At 40.6% G+C, this 25,197-nt stretch overlaps 1 protein-coding gene across 3 annotated transcripts in view; it reads left to right on the forward strand.

Moving 5' to 3' along the window:
* The window catches only part of ankrd13b (ankyrin repeat domain 13B), a 363,369-nt gene that overhangs the window by 280,806 nt on the left and 57,366 nt on the right, over positions 1-25,197 (forward strand). For 2 of the 3 annotated variants that reach the window (XM_043718413.1, XM_043718411.1), the window contains exons 6-10: positions 10,122-10,311; positions 16,859-16,925; positions 17,207-17,288; positions 18,821-18,907; positions 24,410-24,474. In XM_043718413.1, coding sequence (XP_043574348.1) covers positions 10,122-10,311; positions 16,859-16,925; positions 17,207-17,288; positions 18,821-18,907; positions 24,410-24,474 — 491 coding nt within the window. The remainder of the gene's footprint in view (positions 1-10,121; positions 10,312-16,858; positions 16,926-17,206; positions 17,289-18,820; positions 18,908-24,409; positions 24,475-25,197) is intronic. The other variant, XM_043718412.1, reaches the window with a different exon arrangement.

The raw sequence follows: 25,197 nt of genomic DNA on the forward strand, positions 1-25,197 counted from the left end.
CATGTTACAATGATGGCTGAAAATGTCTGACTCATTAAATGTGTCCAATTTCAAAGTCTTACAAATTCACATTCAGAGTAAACACAGCGGCCCTTCAACCTGTTGTGCTTCTGTAAGCCATTAACATGGGTTCTCTGTACCAGCCTGGTATCTTAACCTGCTTCTGGGAAACATCTTGTTATTGAGAATTAAAAAGGGCAACGTAACTGAAAATTCAATTGTTGAAGATCTTTCAGTGAGACATTAAACTAAAACTCAATTTGTTCATTCATCGTGATCCTGTGACACCATCGAAAGACCAGCAAAGGAGTTCTCCGCCGCATTGGTCACTTCAGTTCTTCAAACCCCTCGCCCCCACCTAATCAAAAATTCAGAAGAATTTAATTGGCTGAGAAAGGCTTTGGGATGAGTTGAGGTTGCAAAAGGTGCTTTATAATTGCAATTAAGATTACAGCACGTGATGTTGGCAGTTGCATATTAATATGGATTGGTTTACTAATAGAAGAGAGAGTTGGGATTGGGGGCGGGGGGTGCATTTTCAGTTTGGCAACTTGTAACTAGTGGAGTGCCACAAGGATCAGTGCTAGGACCACAATTTTATTTGTAATATATTCATTAATCACTTAAATGACAGAAGTGAATTTACTATAGCCAGGTTTGCAGAAGACACAAAAATAGGGGGGAGTTAAGTAGTGAGGAGGACGCAGAGTCTATAGTGGGATATAGCTAGTTTAAGTAGTGGGAAAAGACTAGGCAGGTGGAATATAATGTGGGATTATGTACATTGGCAGGAAGAATAGAGGAGCTAAATATTATTTAAATGAAGAAAACTGCAGAAAGCTACAGAACAGAAGCGTTTGGGAGTCCTTGTCCATGAATCACATAAAGCAAGTATTTATGTTCAGCCAGGTCATGGGAAGTCAAATGGTCTTTATTTCAAAGGGAATGGAGTATGAAAATAGTGAGGTCTTGCTAAAGTCAGACTATTCCTGGAACACCTCAAACTCTTTTGGTTCGCCTTATCCAAGGAAACGCATTGCTTTAGGCTCAGTCCAGAGAAGATTCTACAATTCAAGGACTTTCTTGTGAGGAGATGGTGAATAGGTTGGGCTTGGAATTTAGAAGAATGAGAGGTAACCTTATGGAATACTCAAACTACTTGGAGACTTGGAAAGCTAGATGCAGAAATATTGTTTCCACTTATGGGAGACTCTAGGGCTAGAGGGCATAATCTCAGAGTAAAAGGTCACCTATTTATGAGGAGCAATTTCTTCTGTCAGTGGATAATGATTCTGTGGAACAGAGGGCTTATGAAGCTGGGTCATTAAGTATATTTAAGCCTGAGATATACAGATTTCTCATCAGTTAAGGGATCAAGTGTTATGGGATAAAGCAGGAAGGTGGAGTTGAGGGCGATCAGATCAGCCATAATCTCATTGAATGGCAGAGCAGACACAATAGGCCAAAAGACCTACTTCTGCTTCTATGTTTCATGGTCCTTATGGATTAAGTCTTTCTTTTTCTTTCCAAGAGAATTCTAATATAAACAAGCCGATCAAATTGAGGTAAAGATGTTTCAAAACGTCGTTCTCTTGCTTTGAAAAGTCTCCTTTCTGAACAGTTTTAACCAGCAGCCACCCTTTTTTTGGCTAGTCAAAGTTAATACTGTTCTTTCTTTGAAAATAGTTATTTTTTGACCTGAAGACTGTTCTTCACCCTTTCCATTAGTAGCGCTCCATGAATCGCTGTTTCATTGTCACTCTCACATCCTGAAGCTCTGCAGGAGTATACAATCTGTAATTGCAAGTCAGTCAAATAAGAACAATGGGAACAAGCCAGCGAGCAGGTTCCTTTATTGTCTGATAGGACAACTATTGGCAACGTAATGTACTGCTGCTGTATGTCTCACAGTCAATTCATAATATCATTGAAGAACATAGAGTCATAGAGTCATAGAGATGAACAGCATGGAAACAGACCCTTCAGTCCAACCTGTCCATGTCGACCAGATATCCCAACCCAATCTAGTCCCACCTGCCAGCACCCAGCCCATATCCCTCCAAACCCTTCCTATTCATATACCCATCCAAATGCCTCTTAAATGTTGCAATTGTACCAGTCTCCACCACTTCCTCTGGCAGCTCATTCCATACACGTACCACCCTCTGTGTAAAAGAATTGCCCCTTAGGTCTCTTTTATATCTTTCCCCTCTCACCCTAAACCTATGCCCTCTAGTTCTGGACTCCCCGGCCCCACAATCATCAAATTGACCCAAGAAATGCCTCTGCATTAACTGAAAAGGGAAGAGGGCAATACAATATGAGGCTTTCATTAATAATCAGGAGAGGTCACTCATTAGAATTCATTGAATTTGCTCAGAAAAGTTGTAGCTTTCTTTTTGCTAGGTGTTTTGGATGATGTTAAGAATAAATGTCACAAAATCAAGTGGCCCAGTGCTACAAATGTACTGAAGCAGTGCACCATCTAATGGGAGAGCCAGCTATCATTGTTATTTAACTCTCACCCCCTCCACATCAAGTTGCTGAATTGGCCAGAGCTCTTGGCAAAGTTTCTCTGCAATGAATGACTCACTTCCTGAATCACAAGGAGTCAGTCAGGGGTATGATGGATTGCTCTCCACTTGCCTTGATGAGCGCAATTCCAACAACACTCAAGAAGGTAGAAACCATCCAAGACCAAGCAGCCTGTTTCATTGGCAACACCTTAAACACTTATTCCCTCCAGCGTCAGCCTCTACAGAATTCACTGTAGTGATTCCCCAAGCTGACCTCCCAATCTTTGATACATAGAGGGACAAAGCCAGCATGTATATGGGAATGCCGGCACCACAAATTCTCCTCCAAACCTCACACCAGCCTGACTTGGAAATGTATCCCTATTCCGACCCTACTCACCATACCAACATGCTGGACCTTGCTCCCAGAAACAAATTACATGCACCCTACTCCAAACAGAGCACAACAGCCCACAGCCCCAATGTGGGCACTGCAGCTCCACCCATTGTGAGCACAGCAACCCTTCCTCAATCAGAGCACAACAGTCTCTCCCCCCAATCAGAACACAATGGCCCTCTCCCCCAAGTCTGGGCACAGCTTTTGGGCCTTGGTGTACCCGTCTTGTCCAGGGTCCTGACTGAGGGCACTCTGAGGGCACTAATGTCTAACCTGAAATTTAACCAGGCAGACTCAACATCCCTGTGAGCTGACCTTTTTATGAACACAATGCGCGAGGTTCACTGTTACAGAATGAGCAAATACCCCATATCATGTTATCAATCTCTGTGGGATTCTTCTGTTTGAAATCTTTTGTTTTGCAGAATAAAGAATGAGGAAAGGTTTGGGTTCTGAGTCCTTTTGTTGTATCAGTACCCAGCCAGAATATTGCCTTGGCCGACAACCAAAGCAAACACCTCTCTGTTAACCACTATCTGTGGTGAGCAATACTGAAGGCACTGAGCAATGTTAACCACACCAATACATAAACAATTTAAGACTCACCACTCCTTGCTGTAATATTTAAAATAATTGTTTGCTTAGCATAAGGTTTTTCAAACACGTCTGTCTCTAAGAATGGTTTATACACCTTGCATCTTAGCCAAAACACATATAGGCACAGACTGTCAAGAAGGCAGCTACAGATCATCACTAAAGGAACCACACTTTCTTCAACAATATGATGACAGCAGGGGTAGTATCTGTATTCCAGAGGGCTTGTACTGTCTTAATTAAGTTTGTAACTGAACTTCAATCCTAGGTGACATGGCCATATTTATAGACTCATGCTTAGCACCACCTAACAGAAAAGGAAGCACTTTTTGCACAGTATGTAGAATAATGTACAGAACAGTGGAGGACCATTTCACTCTCTCACTGTTAGATACCTGTTGTTGGCTCTTAGACTGTGTAGAAGGGAAACCAACCAAAGAATAAAGTGTTTAAAGAGGCAACTGAGATGGCATCCATTTGCAACAATGTCCCCCCCCCTTTATCAGTGCAACCATCATCCTCACTGCGGCAGTAATTAAGGAAGGTGGACCCATCACTTGAACTCTCAATTGGAGTTTCTTCCAATTCATTCTGGTTCAGTGGCCACTGCCTAATATTTTATTGAATTTGAAACAATGGCACAGAGACTAGTATCCCATCACCAAGTCACCCTTTATTTACATGTGCACGGTACTTGGGCTGTAACCAGCCAGCTCAAAGCCAGTCCCTAGTCTGAGGAGACCATCTGAGCCTCCTGTTTTTATCTGTCAGCCAGGGTTCCCTGATTAGCCCAGGTTAACAGCCCCAATCAAGGATTACGTAGTCAATGAGATCCATCTGGCCCTGCTTATAATCAGTACAGAACTGTAGCCCAGAATGGGTTAGTGTGCTTAGGGCAGAAAATTGGAATTTTATTTTTAAAATTCAGTTTTAATAGTGATACAATGGCACAGACGCAATCTATTTGGTTTCTTGGTAAGTTGTTGTCATTCTATGTCAGGTACAATAATAAGCCTGAAACGGAGTTGTCATTGTATTATGTGCTGTCAAGGAACTAGTCAACCTAAAGGGGAATGTACAGAACAGCTGCTTCATCTCCTAGCTGGCACAGTTTGAAAATTCCAGAGCCAGGTAGATTATCTCTTTAATTTACCCTCAAAAGATTATTTTTCTGCAGTTGTAGTTTATAATGATCATGAAAAACATAGGATTTTAGTAAACAAAAGCATGGACTAAGACAATTAATATTACTTGAGCTTATTCTTACATCTGCTGCTATTATCATGGCTCAGTACAAAATAAAGCAAGAGAAATGTTCAAATGTAGAAATAATTTCTCCCTCTGTTCCTGAAAGTCCTGATTAGCCTCGATCCAGTGACACCACTCAGACCTCAATCCTAAGTGAGTAGGGCATTTTAAAAATTGTCTTTTAACTACTGAGAGTGTCAGGGAAGAGAGAAACGTCACCGCTAAGCCCATTGTTACTGGCCTTGGCATATTGTCTTATGTGTGTACTTTAACCAGCAATCACAGTTTGATTATAAGCATGTAGGAACTGTTTCTGATTAACTACCTTCTTTCCTGTGGACCACCATTGTGTGGGTGAGAAAGTGTGTATGAATGTGTGTGAGTCTGTGTGTGTGTGTCTGTCTGTGTCTGTAGGAGAGAGTGTGTGCCTGTGTGTCTGTGAGAGTGTGTATGTCTGCCTGTGTGTCTGTGAGAGAGAGAGACTGTGTGTGTGTCTGTGTGTATGTGAGAGAGAGTGTGTGTGAGTGTATGAGAGAGTGTGTCTGTCTCTGTGTGTGTCTGTTTCTGAGAGAGTGTGTGAGTGTTTCTGTGTTTGTCTCTGTGTGTCTGAGAGAATGTGTGAGACAGTGTCTGTGTCCGTGTCCGTGTCCGTGTCCGTCATGTGTGTGTGAGAGAGTGTGTGTGTGTGTGTGTGAGAGAGTGTGTAAGTGTGCGTGTGTCTGTGTCTGTATCTATGTGTGTGAGAGGTGTGTGTGTCTGTATGTGTGTGTGCGCGCATGTGTGTGTGTGTCTGTCCGTGTGTGTGTCAGAGTGTGTGAGAGAGTGTATCTGTCTGTGTGTGTCTGTGTGTCTGTGTGGTGTCTGTGTGTGTATGTATGCATGTCAGAGAGTATGTGTGTGTGTCTGTGTGTGAGTGTGTGTCTGTCTGTGTGTATATGTGAGTGTGTGTGTCTGTCTCTGTGTGTTGGTCTGTGTGTCAGTCTGTCTGTCTGTGTCTCTGTGTGTGTCTGTGTGGGTGTGTGAGTTTGTGAGTGTGTGGGTGTGTGAATGTGTGAGTGTGTGGGTGTGTGTATAAAAAGAAAGAAAGACAGACAACAGTGAGGTCATTCATCACTATCGCATGCAATCACGTCCAACTCGCACCATTCCACCATTGTAATTGAAAGCACCAATATCAAGCAGATTATACACACTGCTTTAAGACCACAGACCAAACAGACTCCCTGCAGGTTAGATGGATTAGCCATGCTAAAATTGTCTATAAGGATGTGTGGGCTAAATGGATTAGCCATGGAAAACGTGGGGTTATAGGAATAGGGTAGGGGGTCTGAGGTTGGGTGGGATGATTTTTGGAGGGTCAGTGCAGACATGACAGGCCAAGTGGCCTCCCTCCATACTGTAGATATTCTTTGATACTATTACAGTACTCTCTGTCCCCCTTGTTGTTAAATTTGGGTCATAATCTTTTATCAATTTAGTTTCCCAGAAAATAGCAAAGACAAGAATTGCAGTCCTATCATCTTTTGTGTTCAGCTTTGTGTCTGGTCATGTATGAAGTATTTCTGAGATACACATCATCTGGATGAATCTTCACCCTTCTGTTTGATTTGCCAAATAGCCTGTACAATTCAATTTTATCATCTTTGAATCAATTGGAGATTAACTAATGCAGTATGAAGCCTAGAGCTGCAGTTTCCAGGTACTAAACTTGGGTGAATCAGCTTTATTATTAAAACCCTTGATTATTGAGTAATTAATTAAATAGACAATGCATTGATAGAACAATCATTGATTAAAACAGAATGCTTTTAACTTTTTGTCACTTCAATTGAAATGTGGGCTCGCAGTAATTGAATTTATTCACCCATGCTGCGATGTGTTTTGTTTATTGGGTGTTTGATTATATGTATGTGTGGATAAACGAATGGGCTTTGTTAGGCTGATGTATGGTGTTGTAAGTAATCCAGATCATTAAAGTGTTAGTAGTCAAAGATTCAAGTCATCAGGAAATTTGAAGGCAAGACCAGACCACCACTAGGCCGCCAGTAATTGAACTTTTAATTCACTCTTTACATCCTTTTTGCAGAACAGATTGAATGACAGAGCCCAGCAATATGTTAAGGTCAAAGCTTAAGTTCGAAACATGGTTTCACAGTCTTCACCTCATGATTGCAGCATACAGAGACTAAAATGCTGATATTATAAATTAGCTTCCTTGTGCAGTGTGCCTGCTGGATGACTTTTGTTTCCAATTAGGATTGCATTGGCAAAGTACTGAGCCCTTGTAGAAAATGCAAACAGCGGGCACCTGCCTAAAGTTGAATTTAAAAGAAATAAAAGGTGACTGAAAGGCAGCATCACACCAAGAACTATGTGCGAAACAAAAAAAAGACAACAAAGTACAATAGAAAGAAAATAATAACAGTGGGTTTTGAACTGAGGGTCAAAGCTACACTACAGTGCCCTCAGCAATAGAAAAATCAATTGGCTTCTTACAGAGCAGAAGGGAATGTAGATGCATCCTTCACTAACTTGCCAACCCATTAAATGTTTATTGCTGCAATTAATTGCCAAGCACTAAGACAATTGACCGTTGCTCCATCAGATATAATGGCATTATATGGGCAAGGATGAGATTATTATGCACAGTGGCATGTTACAATCTGGTGTGCTAATTAAACTGCCAGGAATGTAGTCACAGATCTTGTGCCCATTTCCCAGGTGCTGCAGAGAGATGTGCAATTACGCAGCATCTTTCAAGACCAATACACCCATAGTCCTTTAAAGCCAATTAAATATTTTTGACACATGGTCATGTTGTAAATATGGGTAAGGTGTGGGCTGATATACACACAGCAAGGTTTCAGAAACAGTACTCTTGGCCAGGGCACTAGGTATTCCTTACTGTTTGGTGAATAGTGCCAGGCAATCTTTAATGTGCCTGAGCCAAATAGGGTTGTTGATTTAATGTTGAATTCAGAATTACAGCGCTCTTATCATGCAGATTTCAGCCTAGATTTTGTTCTCCGTCTGTAATGGGACATTACATTTTAGAGGACACCATGACTATGTTTCATTAAAACATAAACTATCCTGAGGGAGCTTGAAAGGGTGCACGTTGTCAGGATGTTTTCTCTTATGATAGGATATATAGATTGGGGGTCACTTTTAACAAAAGGGTGAGGGGAGCTATTGAAATGACAAAGGGGGAGATTTTCTTTTCTCACAGAAGATGGTGAGTCTTTTGGAATTGTCTCCCTCAAAATGTGGTGGAAGCAGAGTCTTTAAATATGGTTAAGTAAGAGGTAGGTAGATTCTGGATAAGCAAGAGATAAAAGGTTATCAGAGGTGGGTGGGAATATAGTAATGAGTTTACAATCAGATCAGCTATGATCTAATTGAATGGCATGGCAGGCTTGAGGAGTCAAATGGCTCTTAAGTTGTATGTTTCTATGTTCTTTAAATAAAAACTGAATGTGTTAGAGAAATACAGCAGGCCTGGTAGCATCCATAGAGAGAGAAACAGAGTTAATGTTTCAAGTCCAGTATGACTGTCTTCAGAAGTTCGGACTTCTGCCAGATCTGCTGAGTTCCTCCTGCATTTCCTATTTTTATTTCAAATTTCTGGCCCCTGCAGTCATACAGCCACAGAGATGTACAGCACAGAAACAGACCCTTCGGTTAACCTGTCTATGCCGACCAGATATCCCAACCTAATCTAGTCCCATTTGCCAGCACTTGGCCCATATCTCTCCAAACCCTTTCTATTCATATACCCATCCAGATGCCTTTTAAATGTTGTAATTGTACCACTTCCTCTGGCAGCTCATTCCATACATGCACCATCCTCTGCGTGAAAAGTTTACCCCTTAGCCCCCTTTTAGATCTTTCCCCTCTCACACTAAACCTATGCCCTCCATGTCTGGACTCCTCCACCCCAGGGAAAAGACCTATTTACCCTATCCATGCCCTCATGATTTGATAAACCTTGATAAGGTCACCCCTCAGCCTCCAATGTCCAGGGAAAATAGCCCCAGCATATTCAGTCTCCAAATCCTCCAATTCTAGTAACACTCTGCTAAATCTTTTCTGAATCTTTTCAAGTTCCACAACATCCTTCCAATAGGAGGGAGACCAGAGTTGCACACAATATTCCAAAAGTGGCCTAACCAATGTCCTGTACAGCCGCAACATGTACTCAGTGCTCTGACCAATAAGGGAATGCATACCAAACGCCTTGTTCACTATCCTATTTACCTGCGACTCCAGTTTCAAGGAACTATGAATCTGTACAAAGGTCTCTTTGTTCAGCAACTCTCCCCAGGATCTTACCTTACTACATGTATAACTCCTGCTCTGATTTGCCTTTCCAAAATGCAGCACCTCACATTTATCTAAATTAAACTCCATCTGCCACTTCTCAGTCCATTGGCCCATCTGATCAAGATCCCATTGTGCTCTGAGGTAACCTTCTTCGCTGTCCACTACACCTTCCAATTTTGGTGTCATCTGCAAACTTACTCACCATACCTCCTATGTTCACATCCAAATCATTAATATAAATGACGAAAAGCAATGGACCCAACACTGATCCTTGTGACACACCTTGTGACACAGACCTATTTTGCTTTTATTTGTGTGTTTTTGTGTATGTTTGCTAGTCATGCATCAACTGTACAATAACCAGAAGGGTGCTTTAAATATTGTTTAAAATTATAAACATGCATTCATTCTGCTGTAGACTATCAAGTTATGATGAAGTAATACTGAACACCATAGTAAAAACATCTTCTTGAAGGTTTATTGGTTTCTTTATGTGGACATTGCTGACATGACTATTATTTATTACTCATACTTAAATGACCTTGAATCAAACAGCTTGCAAGGTTATTTCACAGGGCAGCTAAGAATCAATCAGACTGCTGTGGATCTGGAGTTACATAGGCCAGGCCAGGTAAGGATGGCAGATATCTTTCCCTAAAAGATATTAGTGAACTGGATGGGTTTCTACAACAGTCAATGATAGATTCATTGGCATTATTACTGAAAACAAATTTCAATTTCAGATTTCATTAACTATTTCTACAAGCTGGTGTGGTGGGCTATGAACCCATGCCTCTACTGCGTTAGTGTAACCCCTTGCCAACTAGTCCACTGACATTACCACTGTCTCCTTCATTCATTCTCTTTATTGTTTTCTGAACCGGGCCATTTCCACATTGTTGCAATTTCAGAAAACAATTCATTTTCAGTGAACCTTTGACTTTTCTGCCCTCGATGCACAAATGAGATCTGCTGCATTGTCTTTGAAGTGTGAATCTTTGGATGGTATTGTTAACGTTCTGTAATTGCGGTGTTTCTTTCAGACAACTGCGCAGTTGTAATGGAGATTGACCATGATCGACAGATGGTTTACTCAGAAACTCTGTCGCTGGCTAATTATGACCGGGACATGCTGCTGGCTGCCGTGCAGCCCTCAGAGGAACAGGTGGCAAGTCGTCTCACTACCCCCATCGTCACCACCCAACTAGATACCAAGAACATCTCTTTCGAAAGGTAACAATTGCTGCTTCCATCCATATAGGTATTGGGCAGTAAGAGACTAAGGGGTAACCTTATATAGGTCTATAAAATCATGAGAGGCATTGATTAGGTAGATAGCCGATCGCTTTTCCCCATGGTAGGGGAGTATAAAAGTAAAGGTCATAGGTTTAAGGTGAGAGGGGAGAGGTACAAGAAAGGGACAACTTTTTCATACAGTTGTCAGAGGGTGGTGAGTGTCTGGAATGGACTGCAAAAAGTAGTGCTGGAAGTGAGTACAGGTCGTTCTGGTATAATGCGGGTTTTGTTAATGTGAATTCACTATAACACAATTGATGAATTGGGGACACTGTTTCTAAAGCATGAACTTTTAAAGCATGTATTGGTTATAACGCAGTTTGGGCCCCATTAGTTTAAATGCTGCTGCTATTACACCATTTTCTTATAACACGGGGTTATATGAGAACGGAACTACTGCGTTATAGCAGAACCGACTGTACAATTTTGTCATTTATGAATGGGATGGATAGCTATGCAGGGATAGGGGCCAAATGCAGGCAAATGGGAGTAGTATCATTTTGAAAACTGGGCAGCATGAGCAAGGGCCGAAGGGCCTGTTTCCATACTGTATACCTCTGTGACTCTTTTAGTCATAGAGTCATAGAGATGTGCAGCACAAAAACAGACCCTTCGGTCCAACTCGTCCATGCCGACCAGATATCCCAACCCAATCTAGTCCCACCTGCCAGCACCCGGCCCATATCCTTCCAAACCCTTCCTATTCATATACCCATCCAGATGTCTTTTAAATGGTGCAATCGTACAAGCCTCCACCACTTCCTCTGGCAGCTCATTCCATACATGTTCCTCCCTCTGTGTGAAAATGTTGACCCTTAGGTCGCTTTTATATCTTTCCCCCTCACCCTAAACCTATGCCCTCTAGTTCTGGACTCCCCGACCCCAGGGAAAAGACTTTGTATACTTACCCTATTCATGCCCCTCATGACTTTATAAACCTCTATGAGGTCACCCTCAGCCTCTGACGCTCAAGAGAAAACAGACCCAGCCTATTCAACCTCTCCCTACAGCTCAAATCCTCCAACCCTGGCAACATCCTTGTAAATTTTTGCTGAACCCTTTCAAGTTTCATAATATCCTTCCAATAGGAAGGAGACCAGAATTGCATACAATATTCCAAAAGTGGCCTAACCAATGTCCTGTACAGCCGCGACATGACCTCCCAACTCCTGTACTCAATACTCTGATCAATAAAGGAAAGTATACCAAATGCTGCCTTCACTATTCTATCTACCTGTGACTCCACTTTCAAGGAGCTATGAATCTGCACTTCAAGGTCCGAAGGTGTGTAATAAGAATGTGATCAAACATCACTTCAGCTATTCAATACCAAAGGATATTGGGAAACATGGCCAGTTGGTCAGAGTTATTGGACAAGGATCCCTGTCAGAATATTTGTGCTTCCAGGACACAGGTTCAGAACTTTGGATTGAATTCAATGTAGTTGAAGTAGAAATGCTTTGGATCTGAAATTTTGACATAGAAATCTTTGTAACTTCTTTAAAAAACTCAATCAAGTTTGTGAGACATGATTTCCCACGCACAAAGCCATGTTGACTATCCCTAATCAGTTCTTGCCTTTCCAAATACATGTACATCCTGTCCCTCAGGATTCCCTCCAACACAGGGTGGCACGGTGGCACAGTGGTTAGCACTGCTACCTCACAGCACCAGAGATCCGGGTTCAATTTCCGCCTCGGGCAACTGTCTGTGTGGAGTTTCCACATTCTCCCCGTGTCTGCGTGGGTTTCCTCCGGGTGCTCTGATTTCCTCCCACAGTCCAAAGATGTGCAGGTTAGGTGAATTGGCTGTGCTAAATTGCCCGTAGTGTTAGGTCAAGGGGTAAATGTACGGGAATGGGTCTGGGTGGGTTGCTCTTCGAAGGGTCGGTGTGGACTTGTTGGGCCGAAGGGCCTGTTTCCACACAGTAAGTAAGTAATCTAATCAACTTGCCTACCACCGAGGTCAGGTTCACTGGTCTATAGTTCCTTGGCTTGTCCTTACCACCCTTCTTAAACAGTGGCACCATATTTTCCAACCTCCAGTCTTCCAGCACCTCACCTGTGACTATAGATGATACAAGTATATCAGCAAGAGGCCCAGCAATCACTTCTCTAGCTTCCCACAGAGTTCTCGGGTACACCTGATCAGGTCCTGGGGATTTATCCACCTTTACCTGTTTCAAGATATCCAGCCCTTCCTCCTCTGTAATCTGGACATTTTGCAAGATGTCACCATCTATTTCCCTACAGTCGATATCTTCCATATCCTTTTCCACAGTAAATACTGATGCAAAATACTCATTTAGTATCTGCCCCATTTTCTGTGGCTCCACACAAAGGCCGCCTTGCTGATCTTTGAGGGGCCCACTTCCTATGAATAAATAAAAAATAGCACCACAATGTCTGATTACAAACCCTCCGCACTTCTATTCCAGACCTGTCCCACCCAAATCTGACTACCCGCCTGGTCTGACTAGGCCCCATAATCCGATTATCCTCCGTGACCTGGGCCAACCTCCCCTACCTTGCAATTACCACCCTTTAACCCTGATGCACTCACCTACTCAACCACCTTACCATCCTTTCACCTCACATATCAAATACCCACACTACCAATCAGCCTCCTCACCAAACCCTGACTCTACCAGCTTACCAACCTAGCACCTCACCTACCTGCCACCGTACCACCTGTTGCCGTGTCCAACTCCCACCCTGCCTGCTCACCCATTCATCGACTCACCCACTCTTTCACCTATTCACTAGCATTTACACTGAATATTGAAACTTACAGTAGCTAGTGCTCCAAACCAAAAGGCGCGTGGTCTGTCTTCCTCCAAAGTAAAAACAATGACTGCAGATGCTGGAAACCAGATTCTGGAGTCGAGTGGTGCTGGAAAAGCACAGCAGTTCAGGCGGCATCTGAGGTGTCTTCCTCCAAGGCCACTTTCCTAAAGCGCTTCTTTCGTGTGTACTTTGCCAAATAGATCATGATTCAAAGTCTTGGCCAGAAATACAAAGGAGCACCAAGGAGTAGAGTGAAGTAGAAGCAGACCAGTAAACTGACTGTGATTGCTGCTTCACAGAAGCTTCCGGCTACTGACTCCCTGCAAGACCTTTGCACTGTTCCTTTTATCTTTTAACTGATTTCCTTGGTTCACTGACATCTCTTGAACTCATTTTGTCATTCCTCAATCCATACTTGACTTTTTGATTTTGTTTATGTTCTTACCTATATAGAATATAAGGTTTATATTCTAACTTGTCAGCTGCAGCTTTGTGCCTCATCATTTTCCTCTCAGACTCTATTCTAACTCTCTATTGCTTATTTTCTTTCTTTCTTCAAAGTTTGCAGGAACACAAATTACATGTGTACAACCTCTTTCCCAGCCTCCCTCTTGACCCTCTTCACTTCTTTCCCAGTTGCCTCAAGCACGACGGAAAGCTAAAAGAGCCAAGTCTTGATCTCACAGGCATTTTGCTTTGTTGTATCATTTGGCCTGTGGTATACACTTTCTTATCTTCCCAGTGTCAGCAATTCAACAAATGTTTATTAAATTAGCAGCTGATGGCCAACCTAGTGGCTAACTCATGTGGCACAAAATATAGTGGACTGTGAAGTTTTCGAGAGTGATGTGTAATGGTGAATTTAATCACATGGTCATTTACTTACAAATGAATTACAATGTTCCATTTTCCAGCCTCTGCTTAAATGGTGTAAGTTTCTTAATTTCCAAACTAATCCCTTCTAAAGCAGACATTTCTGCAATGAGCGTTTTTGTACACATCAATCCTTGTTAGTTACTACCACTTCCAATTCTGTACAATAACCACACAGAGGACGACAATTGAACTATCAGGTTTATCGCACATATTTTTGTCATATTTACTGTCAGCATTCCTATAGTGCTGTATAAAGTAATTTAATCAGTCATCTAATTCAGTCGTGTTAGCATGTTGATATTTTTGACTGAACAGACATTCTTCAATGCGTATTTTATTTGAGTATTAAACAAAAATGCACTTATTTTCGATATATTGTTTTATACCTGATCACTGTGTTTTTGAAAGGCTGAGAGAGATAGAAAGAGAGCATTCCTTCTAGTTCTGCTGTTATGAATGCAGTTTTTTCTCTCTCTGTCCAAAGGCTGTTGCCTGAAGTATAGTCTCTTTGTGTATTCCCATGTCTGGTTTCATTTTTTTCAAGCTGCATAAACTGTAGACAACTTCAATGTGACCTTCCAGAAAGATGTAAATTAAACCAAGTTAAAAGTCACACAAAACCAGGTTATAATCCAACAGGTTTATTTGGAAGTACTGGCTTTTGGAGCACTGCTCCTTCATCAGGTAACTGTGGAATAGGATCAAAAGACACAGAATTTATAGCAAAAGATCACAGCATCATGCAACTGAAATCGTATATTGAACAAACCTAGATTGCTATTAAGTCTTTCATCTTTTAGAATGGGTTGCAGGTTTCAGTTCATTAATACGTAAATCCCAGAACTTCTTTCATGTCACATTCTCGAGATAACTTAAGGTTTTATTTAAAAAGGTGACATCTCAGCTGAGAGAATGCATTAAAGGTGTGAGGTTAGAATCTGTCTGTATCCCAAACTTGAGCCCAACTGGTTCTATTTCCAACTAGAAATTTATAAAATGCTACATGGATTGACTGCCTGTAGATTGTGTGCAACCCGTACAATCCTACTGCCAAATAAACCTGTTGGACTCTAACCTGGTGTTGTGTGATTTTTAACCTTGTCCACCCCAGTCCAACACCGGCACCTCCACATTGTAAATTGAAACAGTCAGAATTGCACTAAAATCATAGCCCTAATGTTATTTTTTGGTACCTTCTGAGGCCAAGTGGGTAAATTTACAGAGCTAGATTCAACAGGTTTTTTGAAACAAAAATTGCTGGAGAAACTCAGAAATATTCTGATGAAAAGTCACTCAAAACATTAAGTCTTCTTACTTCTCACAGATGCTGCCAAAGCTGCTGAGTTTCACCAGCAATGTCTGCTTTTGATCCAGATCTCCAGCATTTGTAGATCTTATATTATTTGACAAGGTTCTTTCCCTAGTCTGTACAGAGTTAACTGATCTCAACTACATAAGGCCATTCCAGTGGTCCAATTCCTTTCGTAATGGAATCTACTGAACTCAGGCAAGCTATCTGCAGCCAATGACCACCCTATTTACAACATCATGTGAATATTTAATTACAAACTCTTTAAACAGAATGTTGATGGTGAAGGTTAATTACTAGGCCAAGTTCATGGCATTCCTTGGCAATTCAGTTCATGCAAAGTAAAACAAAATGGTTTTTGTATCTATCAAATTTCAAAGAACAATGTGGAAAACACTGGACGTCTAGAAATAAATGTGGGTAAGGTTTGAACTCACTGTAAATACATTCAATTACCAGAGTTAAAATCAGGCCAGAGGACTGAATTTGGGTTCCAACTACAGCATGTAAACACCTGCTGTAAAGACAAAGAACATAAAATCACTACAAGTGTTGAAGCAGGCCATTTGACCCATTGAGTCCACACTACTTCTCCGAAGAGCATCCCACCCCATCCCAGTAACCCTGCATTTCCCATGGCCAGTTCACCTCAGCTGTACATCTCTGGACACCATGGGCACTTCATCATGACCAATCTACCTATCTTTGGACTGTGGGGGTAAACCTGGGGAGAATGTACAAACTCTACGCAAACAGTCATCCAAGGCTGGAATCGAACTCAGATGCTGTGTGGCAGCAGTGCTAACCACTGAACCACCCCCAAAGTGCTTGCGAACGGGAAGATGTCTATTTTAGCGCAGCAATAATACTTGATATAGTACAGTTCAGTTATCAACCACAACAATATGCCTGGAGAAAACAATATCTATGGCATCAGTGTGAATTTTTCACAATTCCCTACACTGGCCATCTTACTGGTTATTTGGCTAAATTGGTCAAATTAAACTAAGTGTTGCACAGATTAAAAATTGCATTGAAACAGTCAAACAATTAATACAGCATTATTATCTTCATCCAATCAATCCTGAATTTCCTAAAGGTTCTATTGTCACGGCCTCCTAGAAGGATACTTAGCATCTTACTAACTGTTCACGATCCATTGGCTGACAATTTAAGAATATAATAACAGGGGGTGTTAGTCAAATGGCACTTGATGTTTCAATTCATTCACTCAAATAATGATTAAAGTTTAAAAATGTACCTGACTTTATTAATTAGATGTGACGTGATACAAAAATTAAACTATCAGCTAAATGCAAAGCCAGTTCATAATTCTATTTTCTTCCCCAACCTTTGCTTGGAGTGATCTTGATGTTTGCCAATTTTAATTGCCTCAAATAACATGACTTGAACTGACATATTTCACTGAGCAGTCTATCGGTTTTTGAGGCATTCGACAACAGTGTTGAATATGACTTCAGTACTACTGTCTTTTCTAATTTTCTTTTCTCAGAAATAAATCTGGAATCCTGGGTTGGAGAAGTGAGAAGACTGAGATAATAAATGGATATGAGTCCAAGGTAATGGAATGTACTAACCATTGAACAATGTCCTATCATGTTCTGCAAACAACAGGGAATAAAATTTATGATTTAGTGCTCCCAATACAAAGATTTCTATCACCAAACAACAGATAATGAACTTTAAGCTTAGAAATTAACATATTTGATTAACATCTTTATTTTAATTGATGGAAATTATACTCACCAATTATTGATCTCTATGTCTAAATTGTACTCAGTGGCTCATTGTACTTCAATGATTTTCTTTGAAAATAAAACACTCTCATGCATCCTCATAGGTTTATGGAGCTTCCAATGTGGAACTAGTTACTCGGACAAGAACGGAGCACCTGTCAGACCAGAACAAGAGTAAAAGCAAGGGTAAGTGAAGGAGAGCATTACTGGGCCTATGATGAGCATATGAAAGCAAGTCATGCAGTGACAGCTCATTAACACTAACACTGGAGAAAAGGAACAGTGACAAGTGGCTCAGGCAATCTATTCCTTACAGACTATAGGAACAGAATAAGTCCAGAACAGGGGTAGGCTCTGAAAGTGAGTGATAGGAGGACGGTAAAGTTAGTTTTGAAAAGAATTAATAAATCAATAACAGAACATTTGCTCAATATCATCTGTCCATGGAGCGTTGTTGGAGTCAGTGGTGTATTAATTTCATAAGGTTCTCTCCCCATATTCTTGCCACATTGCTGAGTACATGACTCTCTCTCTTGTAAAAATGGAAGCAACGTGAGAGTTCTATACCTGATCCAATTCCGTTCCTGTATATTATAGCACTGCCCATTTATCATTAGCTGCAGGTTTCCAGTGACAGGCAGAGCATTAAAAATATGATAATTCAGTGCTTGAAAAATGCTGACAAAACCATAATCTGGTTAGGTGCTTTTGATAAGATTAAAAACTACAGAATTCAAATGCAAGATGTTAAGCAGACATTTTACTGGCAACATTATATACCTTTGTAAGGAGCTCATGGTAAGAAAAAAATACACATGACATAAGTCACTGAAGAGTGAGAATGAGTGAACAACCATTGGGGATAGCTAGAGGAACATAATGAGATAGTTTGTGGCATCCAAGGCTAGTCCAGGAATTTTGTAGTGTTATGCAGTGTTAAGGAGCAAGCCATGTTAAACCATGCAATATATGGGAAGTTAACACAGAAACTGTTTATGGGCTAAGTATGTGTGGCCATGTATGTATTATTGTTTGATCCAATAATAATATCAATTGATTCATCTGTGATAGAATCAAGAAAATTATACATTCTCTTACTGTATAATAATATTAAATATTAAAATATTTTCATGTTCAATCTTGAAACACTGAGTATTTCCAATCCAACGTGTGTCAGTTATCTTCACCAGATGAAGAGCATCCAGCTAAAGATTTAATTTAGATTCACTTGCTTCAGCAGTGATTTAATTAACTGAGGCACAAATACTGCGAATGAGCTTTTTAAAAAGCTTATCAATACTCTGATGTAAGCATACTGTTTTGAGTTAATTTGTTGCAGTATTTAATATGGAGTGAAAAGCTATTGGAATATAATGATAGGTTTCAGCTCTTGTTTCTATGTAAAGGCTGGGCAGCTTCACCTTTGTGTGACTTGGGCTTCCTGTACATGGTGATCTTAATGAGGTACCAGAAGTCTAATGTCAGAGCTAAATAATTTTCGGCTCAAATCTGATTATTTGCAGTAGAAACATTTTTGTGCAATGCCACGATTGAGGAAGGCGTGCCAGTTCTGGGCGTATTCAAAGTCAGCAGCGTAATTGTTTAATTTGCTGATGTTGTTTGGATTTGCTACCTGGGGGCAAAGAGCTGGTGTTACAGCACCCATTTGCATTTCTCAACCCCAGATTGTGTTTTTTTCAAATTGTTTCAACCTCTAGGGCACCGGCGACACAAACCTGTTTCAACCGCGTCCACTCTGTTGGTCCACCAACGAGTTATCCCATCGAGCAGCCAGAAGATCAGAAGTAAAGTGTTTTTATATTTGTCTAAAATTTCAAAGTGTTCATTTTAGTGACATCTGAGTAAGCTTACTACAGTGGAACCTTCATTATCCACAGTCCTATTAGCCTTTCATAGCAATTGTCTGCTAGAATTTTCATAAAACAGAAGCCCAGTGTGAAATATCACCAGGTTGCTCAGCCCCTTTTGTTATTTGTATTTCATCTCCTTTTGTTACTGAATCAACCTACATTTATTGGTAATTGTATCATGCCCGTCTTCATTCCTGTGCCTAGGGTATTGCTGCACAGTTAGGGGGTCAGATTTGAAGACTGTCAATTATTCACCAATTTCCATAATCCACTTCCTCTGGTGGATAATGGAGTTTCCGCTGTACTTTCATAGGTTTCTGTTCAGCATTATAAAAAATTGATAAGCTGGAGGAATCTGGAATTCCCCGAAGCTGATGGCAGTGTAAGAATTAAGTTTCAGTGTAAGACTTCACCTAAACGGATAACAGTTCAATATTGAATGAAAACAGAAGCAAAGATAATGGATTAGAAGCAAAAGTAGGCTTAATATAATTTAGCAATGTCCCTCAGTGCCATTACTGTCCATTACAGACTACAAAATGACAACACTGATTATATTGTTCTACATTATTGACTGTCTTTCATTGGGAATGATTCAGCTATATGTGTTCTTTTTCTGTTATGCTCAAATTTATCATCATGTTGCATATGTTACTTCAATGTTACGGGTGCAAACAAATCTGGAGACTTTACCAAATAAAAACAGAATACTACAGATGCTGGAAGCAGAAATAAAAACACATAATACTGGAGAAACTCAGCAGAGCTGGCAGAACCTATGGAGAGAAAAACAGAGTTAACATTTTGAATCTTTGGAAACCCCTTTCTTTTTAGTTCTGAAGAAGAGTCAGGTTGGACTCAAAACATTAACTCTGTTTGCGAGTTTTGAGAAGATTTGTAGCTCAGGTTGAGGTTCTGGATGTAAGTTTGCTCGCTGAGCTGCACAGATTATTTTCAGATGTTTCGTCACCATTCTAGGTGACGAAACGTCTGAAAATGAACCTTCCAGTTCAGTGGGCAAACTTACATCCAGTTAACTCTGTTTCTCTCCTCACAGATGCTGCCACACCTGCTGAGTTTCTGCAGTGCTTTCTGTTTCTATCTGGAGATGTTACTGGTATAACTAGGACCTTTCCTAGTGTTGGGAGAGGTCCATATAGGTCAGCAATGCTAAATGTGTGCCATTGACTGGCAAAGCATCAGACTGTCACCAAAATGGGAACCTAATATTAAATGCTTTGGAACACAAAGTTTACACATACTCTACAGCCACTAGTTTGCATCAAAGTTGAAATCTCAATTCCAAGAGAGTATCACTGCCTCTGATGACCAGAAGGTGTTGATACTGCAATGCATTCTGTACTCGTGCTGTGGAAGTTGAAGGCAAACGTGCCCGATCAAGAGCTTATTGTTATGTCTGAACCTGCATTCAAATGAAATGTAAGTAGTCAAATTAGTCCACTCCAATTTGCAAGTGTACAAAACCAAGTGGTGTAATTTTGCAGTATAATTAAATTGCAGTACAACATTATGGGAAGAAGTTCCAAATGGCTCATTATATCCTCTACTACACAGCACAGAATAACAAACGTCTTGGAAAAATAACATGTGCACTTGCTATTTTCCATTTATAGTGTACTATGGTCACTCTTCTGATCTCTCACTGGCAAAATCCTGTGGGAATTCTAGGTGTAGAACTTTACAATGAATTTTGTCAGAGTTCTACTGGAGTGGAAACATTGCCATATCACATGTTGGTCTCCCAACTCAAATGAAGCCATTAAGAGAGCAGCTTAGTTGTTCTATCACCTCCCGTATCTAAGAAAGGCCAGGCATTTCTGCATGGTAATAGAAGGATGTAAACAGGATATCCTCTTGAAATCTTGAAATAGTTTTGCACATTGCAGTTGACAGTGTAGAACAGAACCGTAAATACCAGCAAGGTCTCAGATTCAGATTCTGGTCTGCTATGCTGCAATCTCAGATATGGTGTCAGCTAGTAAAATAAATATTACCTTCAACTTGTGAGAGAAAATGTCGTCAGAGCTGCCTGCCAGAAAGGTGTGTAGGTGTGTGTACCTCTCTTGCTATCCAGGATTGATCCCAGAGCAAACTTGCACTGGCATAGCCATAATGCAGCTGAACTATGAATCTTCAAGTAGGGAAGAAAGTAATGGGAGGTATGGAGTTACACTATTGATTAGAATCAGTTAGCTCAATTGGTTTGCTGAATAGGTTGCAATGCATGAATAATGCTGACAGCATGGGTTCTATTCCCAAGTGGGATGAGGTTACCACAAGGGTCCCACTTTTTCAACTTCACTCTTCATCTGAGGAGTGGTGTCCCTCAGGTTATCCCACCACCAGTTGTCTCTCTCCAATGAGAGAGCAGCTTTAGAATAAATGTGACTTTACCTTACTATTGATAATGATAATACCTTTTACAGACTGGAAAAAATAAGATTTTATTCTGAATGGGGATGCAGACTCCCCACAAAGTGAAAACACTAAAGGCACAAATATTTTAAAATTACTTTGTTTCTGCTCTATCAGATCATAATCATAAACCTATGAAAAATGTTTTTTTTAAAATGCCCTTCCTGTCTACAAAACTTGACATCCACATGCTACTTTGCCACTCTGTGAGTTATTGTCTTCCATTCCAGATGTAGAAATGTCAACTTATACAATGGAAAATAACTACATAAACTTAACATTTAATTACACCTCCAAACAGTAAGGTGGCACTGTGGCTCTTTATTTTTATATTGCTCAGACTCGACTGCAAAGTCCTTTGCCCTAACCACTCCTTCTTTACTGATTCCCAAATTGCTTTACATTGCAATTGATGTTTATCTATAGTTACAATAAAATGAATGTATTTTCTTCTAGCGACAGAATGCATGATTTTTAAAATGGGGATTAAATTACATTGGCTCACCTTGGCCCTCACATCAACAAATCCTGGATCCTTATCTGTGACAACTCAGAGCTTTGACTATTAATTTAAAATTACAGTTCATATTTATAGCCATTCCCATTATTATTATTATTATCATCATTCCCTTTTCACACTTTTAATCCTCAACCTAATGTATTTTGTATAGCATTGCTTTCTGGTCCAGTTAGTTGTTCACAAGTTTGCAAAATCTCAGCACTCACTTGGAAGGGGATTGTATGCAGTTTGAGTCTGCACTTATAAATATAACACAGTTGTTGCAACTGTAGCTTTAGTCCCTGGGATTAAAGAGGTTTCCTCTGTTGCCATCTCTCACCAGATATAATATTTGGAAGGTGGTGGCTTCTATCAGTTAAACTCATTCAAGGTAAACAAGTTTATATCCATAAACTAAGTGAAAGGGGACTATAAAAACTTAACATTACTTCTGAAAGCATGTTAATGATGTAAAAGCAATTTGACACTTCATAGTTCCATAGGGCAATCAGTATAAATCAACACAAATTCATATTTAATGATTACTCAATTGGATTGATCTTGAAACTAGCTGCACATGAATTATCGGAAACTATAGGTGGGATCTTACAGGGTTGGAGCAACGTGAACTGTTGTGAGATTTGTGGCAGGATCAGGTGAGAAGCCCAATGAAGCCCATCTCAATATCAAGAGCATTAGGGGGAGGCAATGGCCTGTTAATCCAGAAACCCTGGTATGTTCTGGGGACCCAGGTTCATAGCCTGCCATGGCAGATGGTAGAACTTGAATTCAATAAAAGAAAATATGGATTTAAGAGGCTAATGAAGACCATGAATCCATTGCCAATTTTTGGGGGGGAAGAAACCCACCTGGTTCACTAATGTCCCTTTTGGGAAGGAAACTGCTGTCCTTACCTGGTCGGCCTGCATGGGACTCCAGACACACAGCAGTGTGGTTGACTTTTAAGTTCTCTCTGGGTAATTGGGGAGGGACAATGCATGCTGACCTAGCCAATGATGGCCTCATCCTGTGAATGAATTTTTTTTTTTAAATTCACTTAATCTTTTATGCTTTTAACAAGTAGCACAGAGAGTTTGTCACTCAGGAGAACAGAATTACTAAATAAAGGGGGGGTTATCAAACACACCAAGAAGGCTAGACATCGAGAGCACTCAGCATGGAGCTCAGAATGGGTACCTGGCAGATTTACCTTGCGCTTGCTCTGACTGACATCCATGTGGACACCAACATTTCAGGGCACACTCCACAGGCTCCTGTCACACACACACCCTATATCTATGGGTATCTGATATGGGCCAGCCTCTAATAGTCCTCATGGCACATCTCTGGTCAATTTACTTCTGCACTTCAATACTGCCATCTTGGGCTGGGCCAGTAACTCTCATTGTAATGCTGCACTAAGGACATGGTGTGCTCAGGGACCAAATGCAACTCAGGCTGTACTCTTTGCTCATTATCTTAGTGCTCATTCCCTCTGAGCACTTCTATCATGTTTACAGTATCCCCGTCTTACCTTTTTGCATTTTGCCTCTCCATTGGCGGTTCGTATTTCTTTTGTCTTGTTGTTTTATGCAGACCCAATGGAAGGAAGCTCCTCACAGTTATCAGGAGATCTCAGTCAAGTCAAGGGAAATAGCCTTTGCTCAGGGGGTCCTGGCAGAGTAAGGTCAAGGACAGCCTCCCTCTGCAGGATCCATTTCCAAAGCAGGGTTTCCATTTCCCTTTATTTGCTATATCGAGGGCAAATATCAGAAGCTGTGCAGGGCAGCTCCAGACTGACAGTACTTGTCCGTGTGTACAACCACCTTTTAAATATGATGAAGGGATAAAATATGTAAGGGATGCGGTTAATTCCGGGATATCCCAGCAATGGTGAGTTGTTCCTGGAATAGCACATGAAATCAGATGCAAGGAATGCTATTAGGGTGGGGTAGGTAGTTAATGAGTTTGGTAAGATAAGGTGAGAAAGCTCACTGGGCTTTGCAGCAATAAATCTTTCAAACAAAAAAGCTCAATGCAGCCTGCACTTAGCCTAAAAGATGTAAGATTCAGCCCTACGTTCATGTGCAGTTCAAGTCATTGCACTTAGAGCACCCCAAATGGTGGAGATTGGTGACAAACTATTTAAAGTGGGGATTATGATGATAAAACAAATAGCTCATATACCAGTTGAGTATGAGAGCTGAATTAATAGACAACCAAAAACCAAAGATTTAAGACAAAGAATCAAAACAATCAGCACACATTTCTCAATGACAGCTTCAGTCTGAATGAAGTGAAAACAGAATTCCTCATTGATCCTTTTTATGTTTTCTTTAAGAATAAAGTCTCATTCAAAGTCTTGACTCTCAAAAGAATACAATAAATTCGAACGGTTGGTACTCAGCAGGTTTGCATGCTGAATGCAGAGATCAATCATTGTAAACATTTCTGTCATGGAGCAAACACTGTAGTAAAAGAACACCTCTTGTCTTTTGCAGGCAGTAAAACACCTCTCCAGTCTTTCCTGGGAATTGCAGAACAACATGTTGGACCACACAATGGGGTTTGTATTGAAACTTATGTTCTGTTGCCTCAGCCAAAGTGTTTGTTATAGTTTATAGATGGCATGGTATTAACTTTGACTCATAATCTCCAATCAGTCGTGGCATATTATAAACCTAATTTCACTTAAAATACAGTATTTCAGGAATATGTCCTTGGAAGAAGTGCTACTTAATTTGTCATGCACAGTAAACATGAATGCTGGAAAAATGTTATTTTTACAATAAGGAACCTCATTGACTTTGGATAGTGCAGGACCCTGCCCATGTTTGAAAGACCAGGAGAGAAGACTTTGCAAATTAAATGGTGATTCAAAGGTGCTGAGGTTGGGTTTGCATTTTGCTGTGCATTGTATTAAAGAACTGTACCAGTTACAGGAGGTAAATTTATAAATTTACCAATTTATATCCATTTATTTATGGTCTCCCTGTTATAGGAAAGATATTATGAAGCTGGAGAGGGTTCATAAAAGATATACCAGGATGTTGCTGGAGTGAAAGACTTGAGTTATAAGGAGAGGCTGGAACATTTTTCACTGGAGCTTAGGAAGTTGAAGGGGTGACCTTATAGAGGTTTATAAAATCACGAGAGCTACACATGAATGGGAGGGATCTTTTCCCTAGGGTGAGGGATTTCAAGACTATGGGGCATACTTTTAAGGTGAGATGAGAAAGATATAGAAAAGACATGAGGGGCAACATTTTTTCACGGAGTGGTTCGCGTG

The sequence above is a fragment of the Chiloscyllium plagiosum genome, chromosome 28 (assembly GCF_004010195.1).
Source record: "Chiloscyllium plagiosum isolate BGI_BamShark_2017 chromosome 28, ASM401019v2, whole genome shotgun sequence".
In the NCBI taxonomy this organism is placed as follows: domain Eukaryota; kingdom Metazoa; phylum Chordata; class Chondrichthyes; order Orectolobiformes; family Hemiscylliidae; genus Chiloscyllium; species Chiloscyllium plagiosum.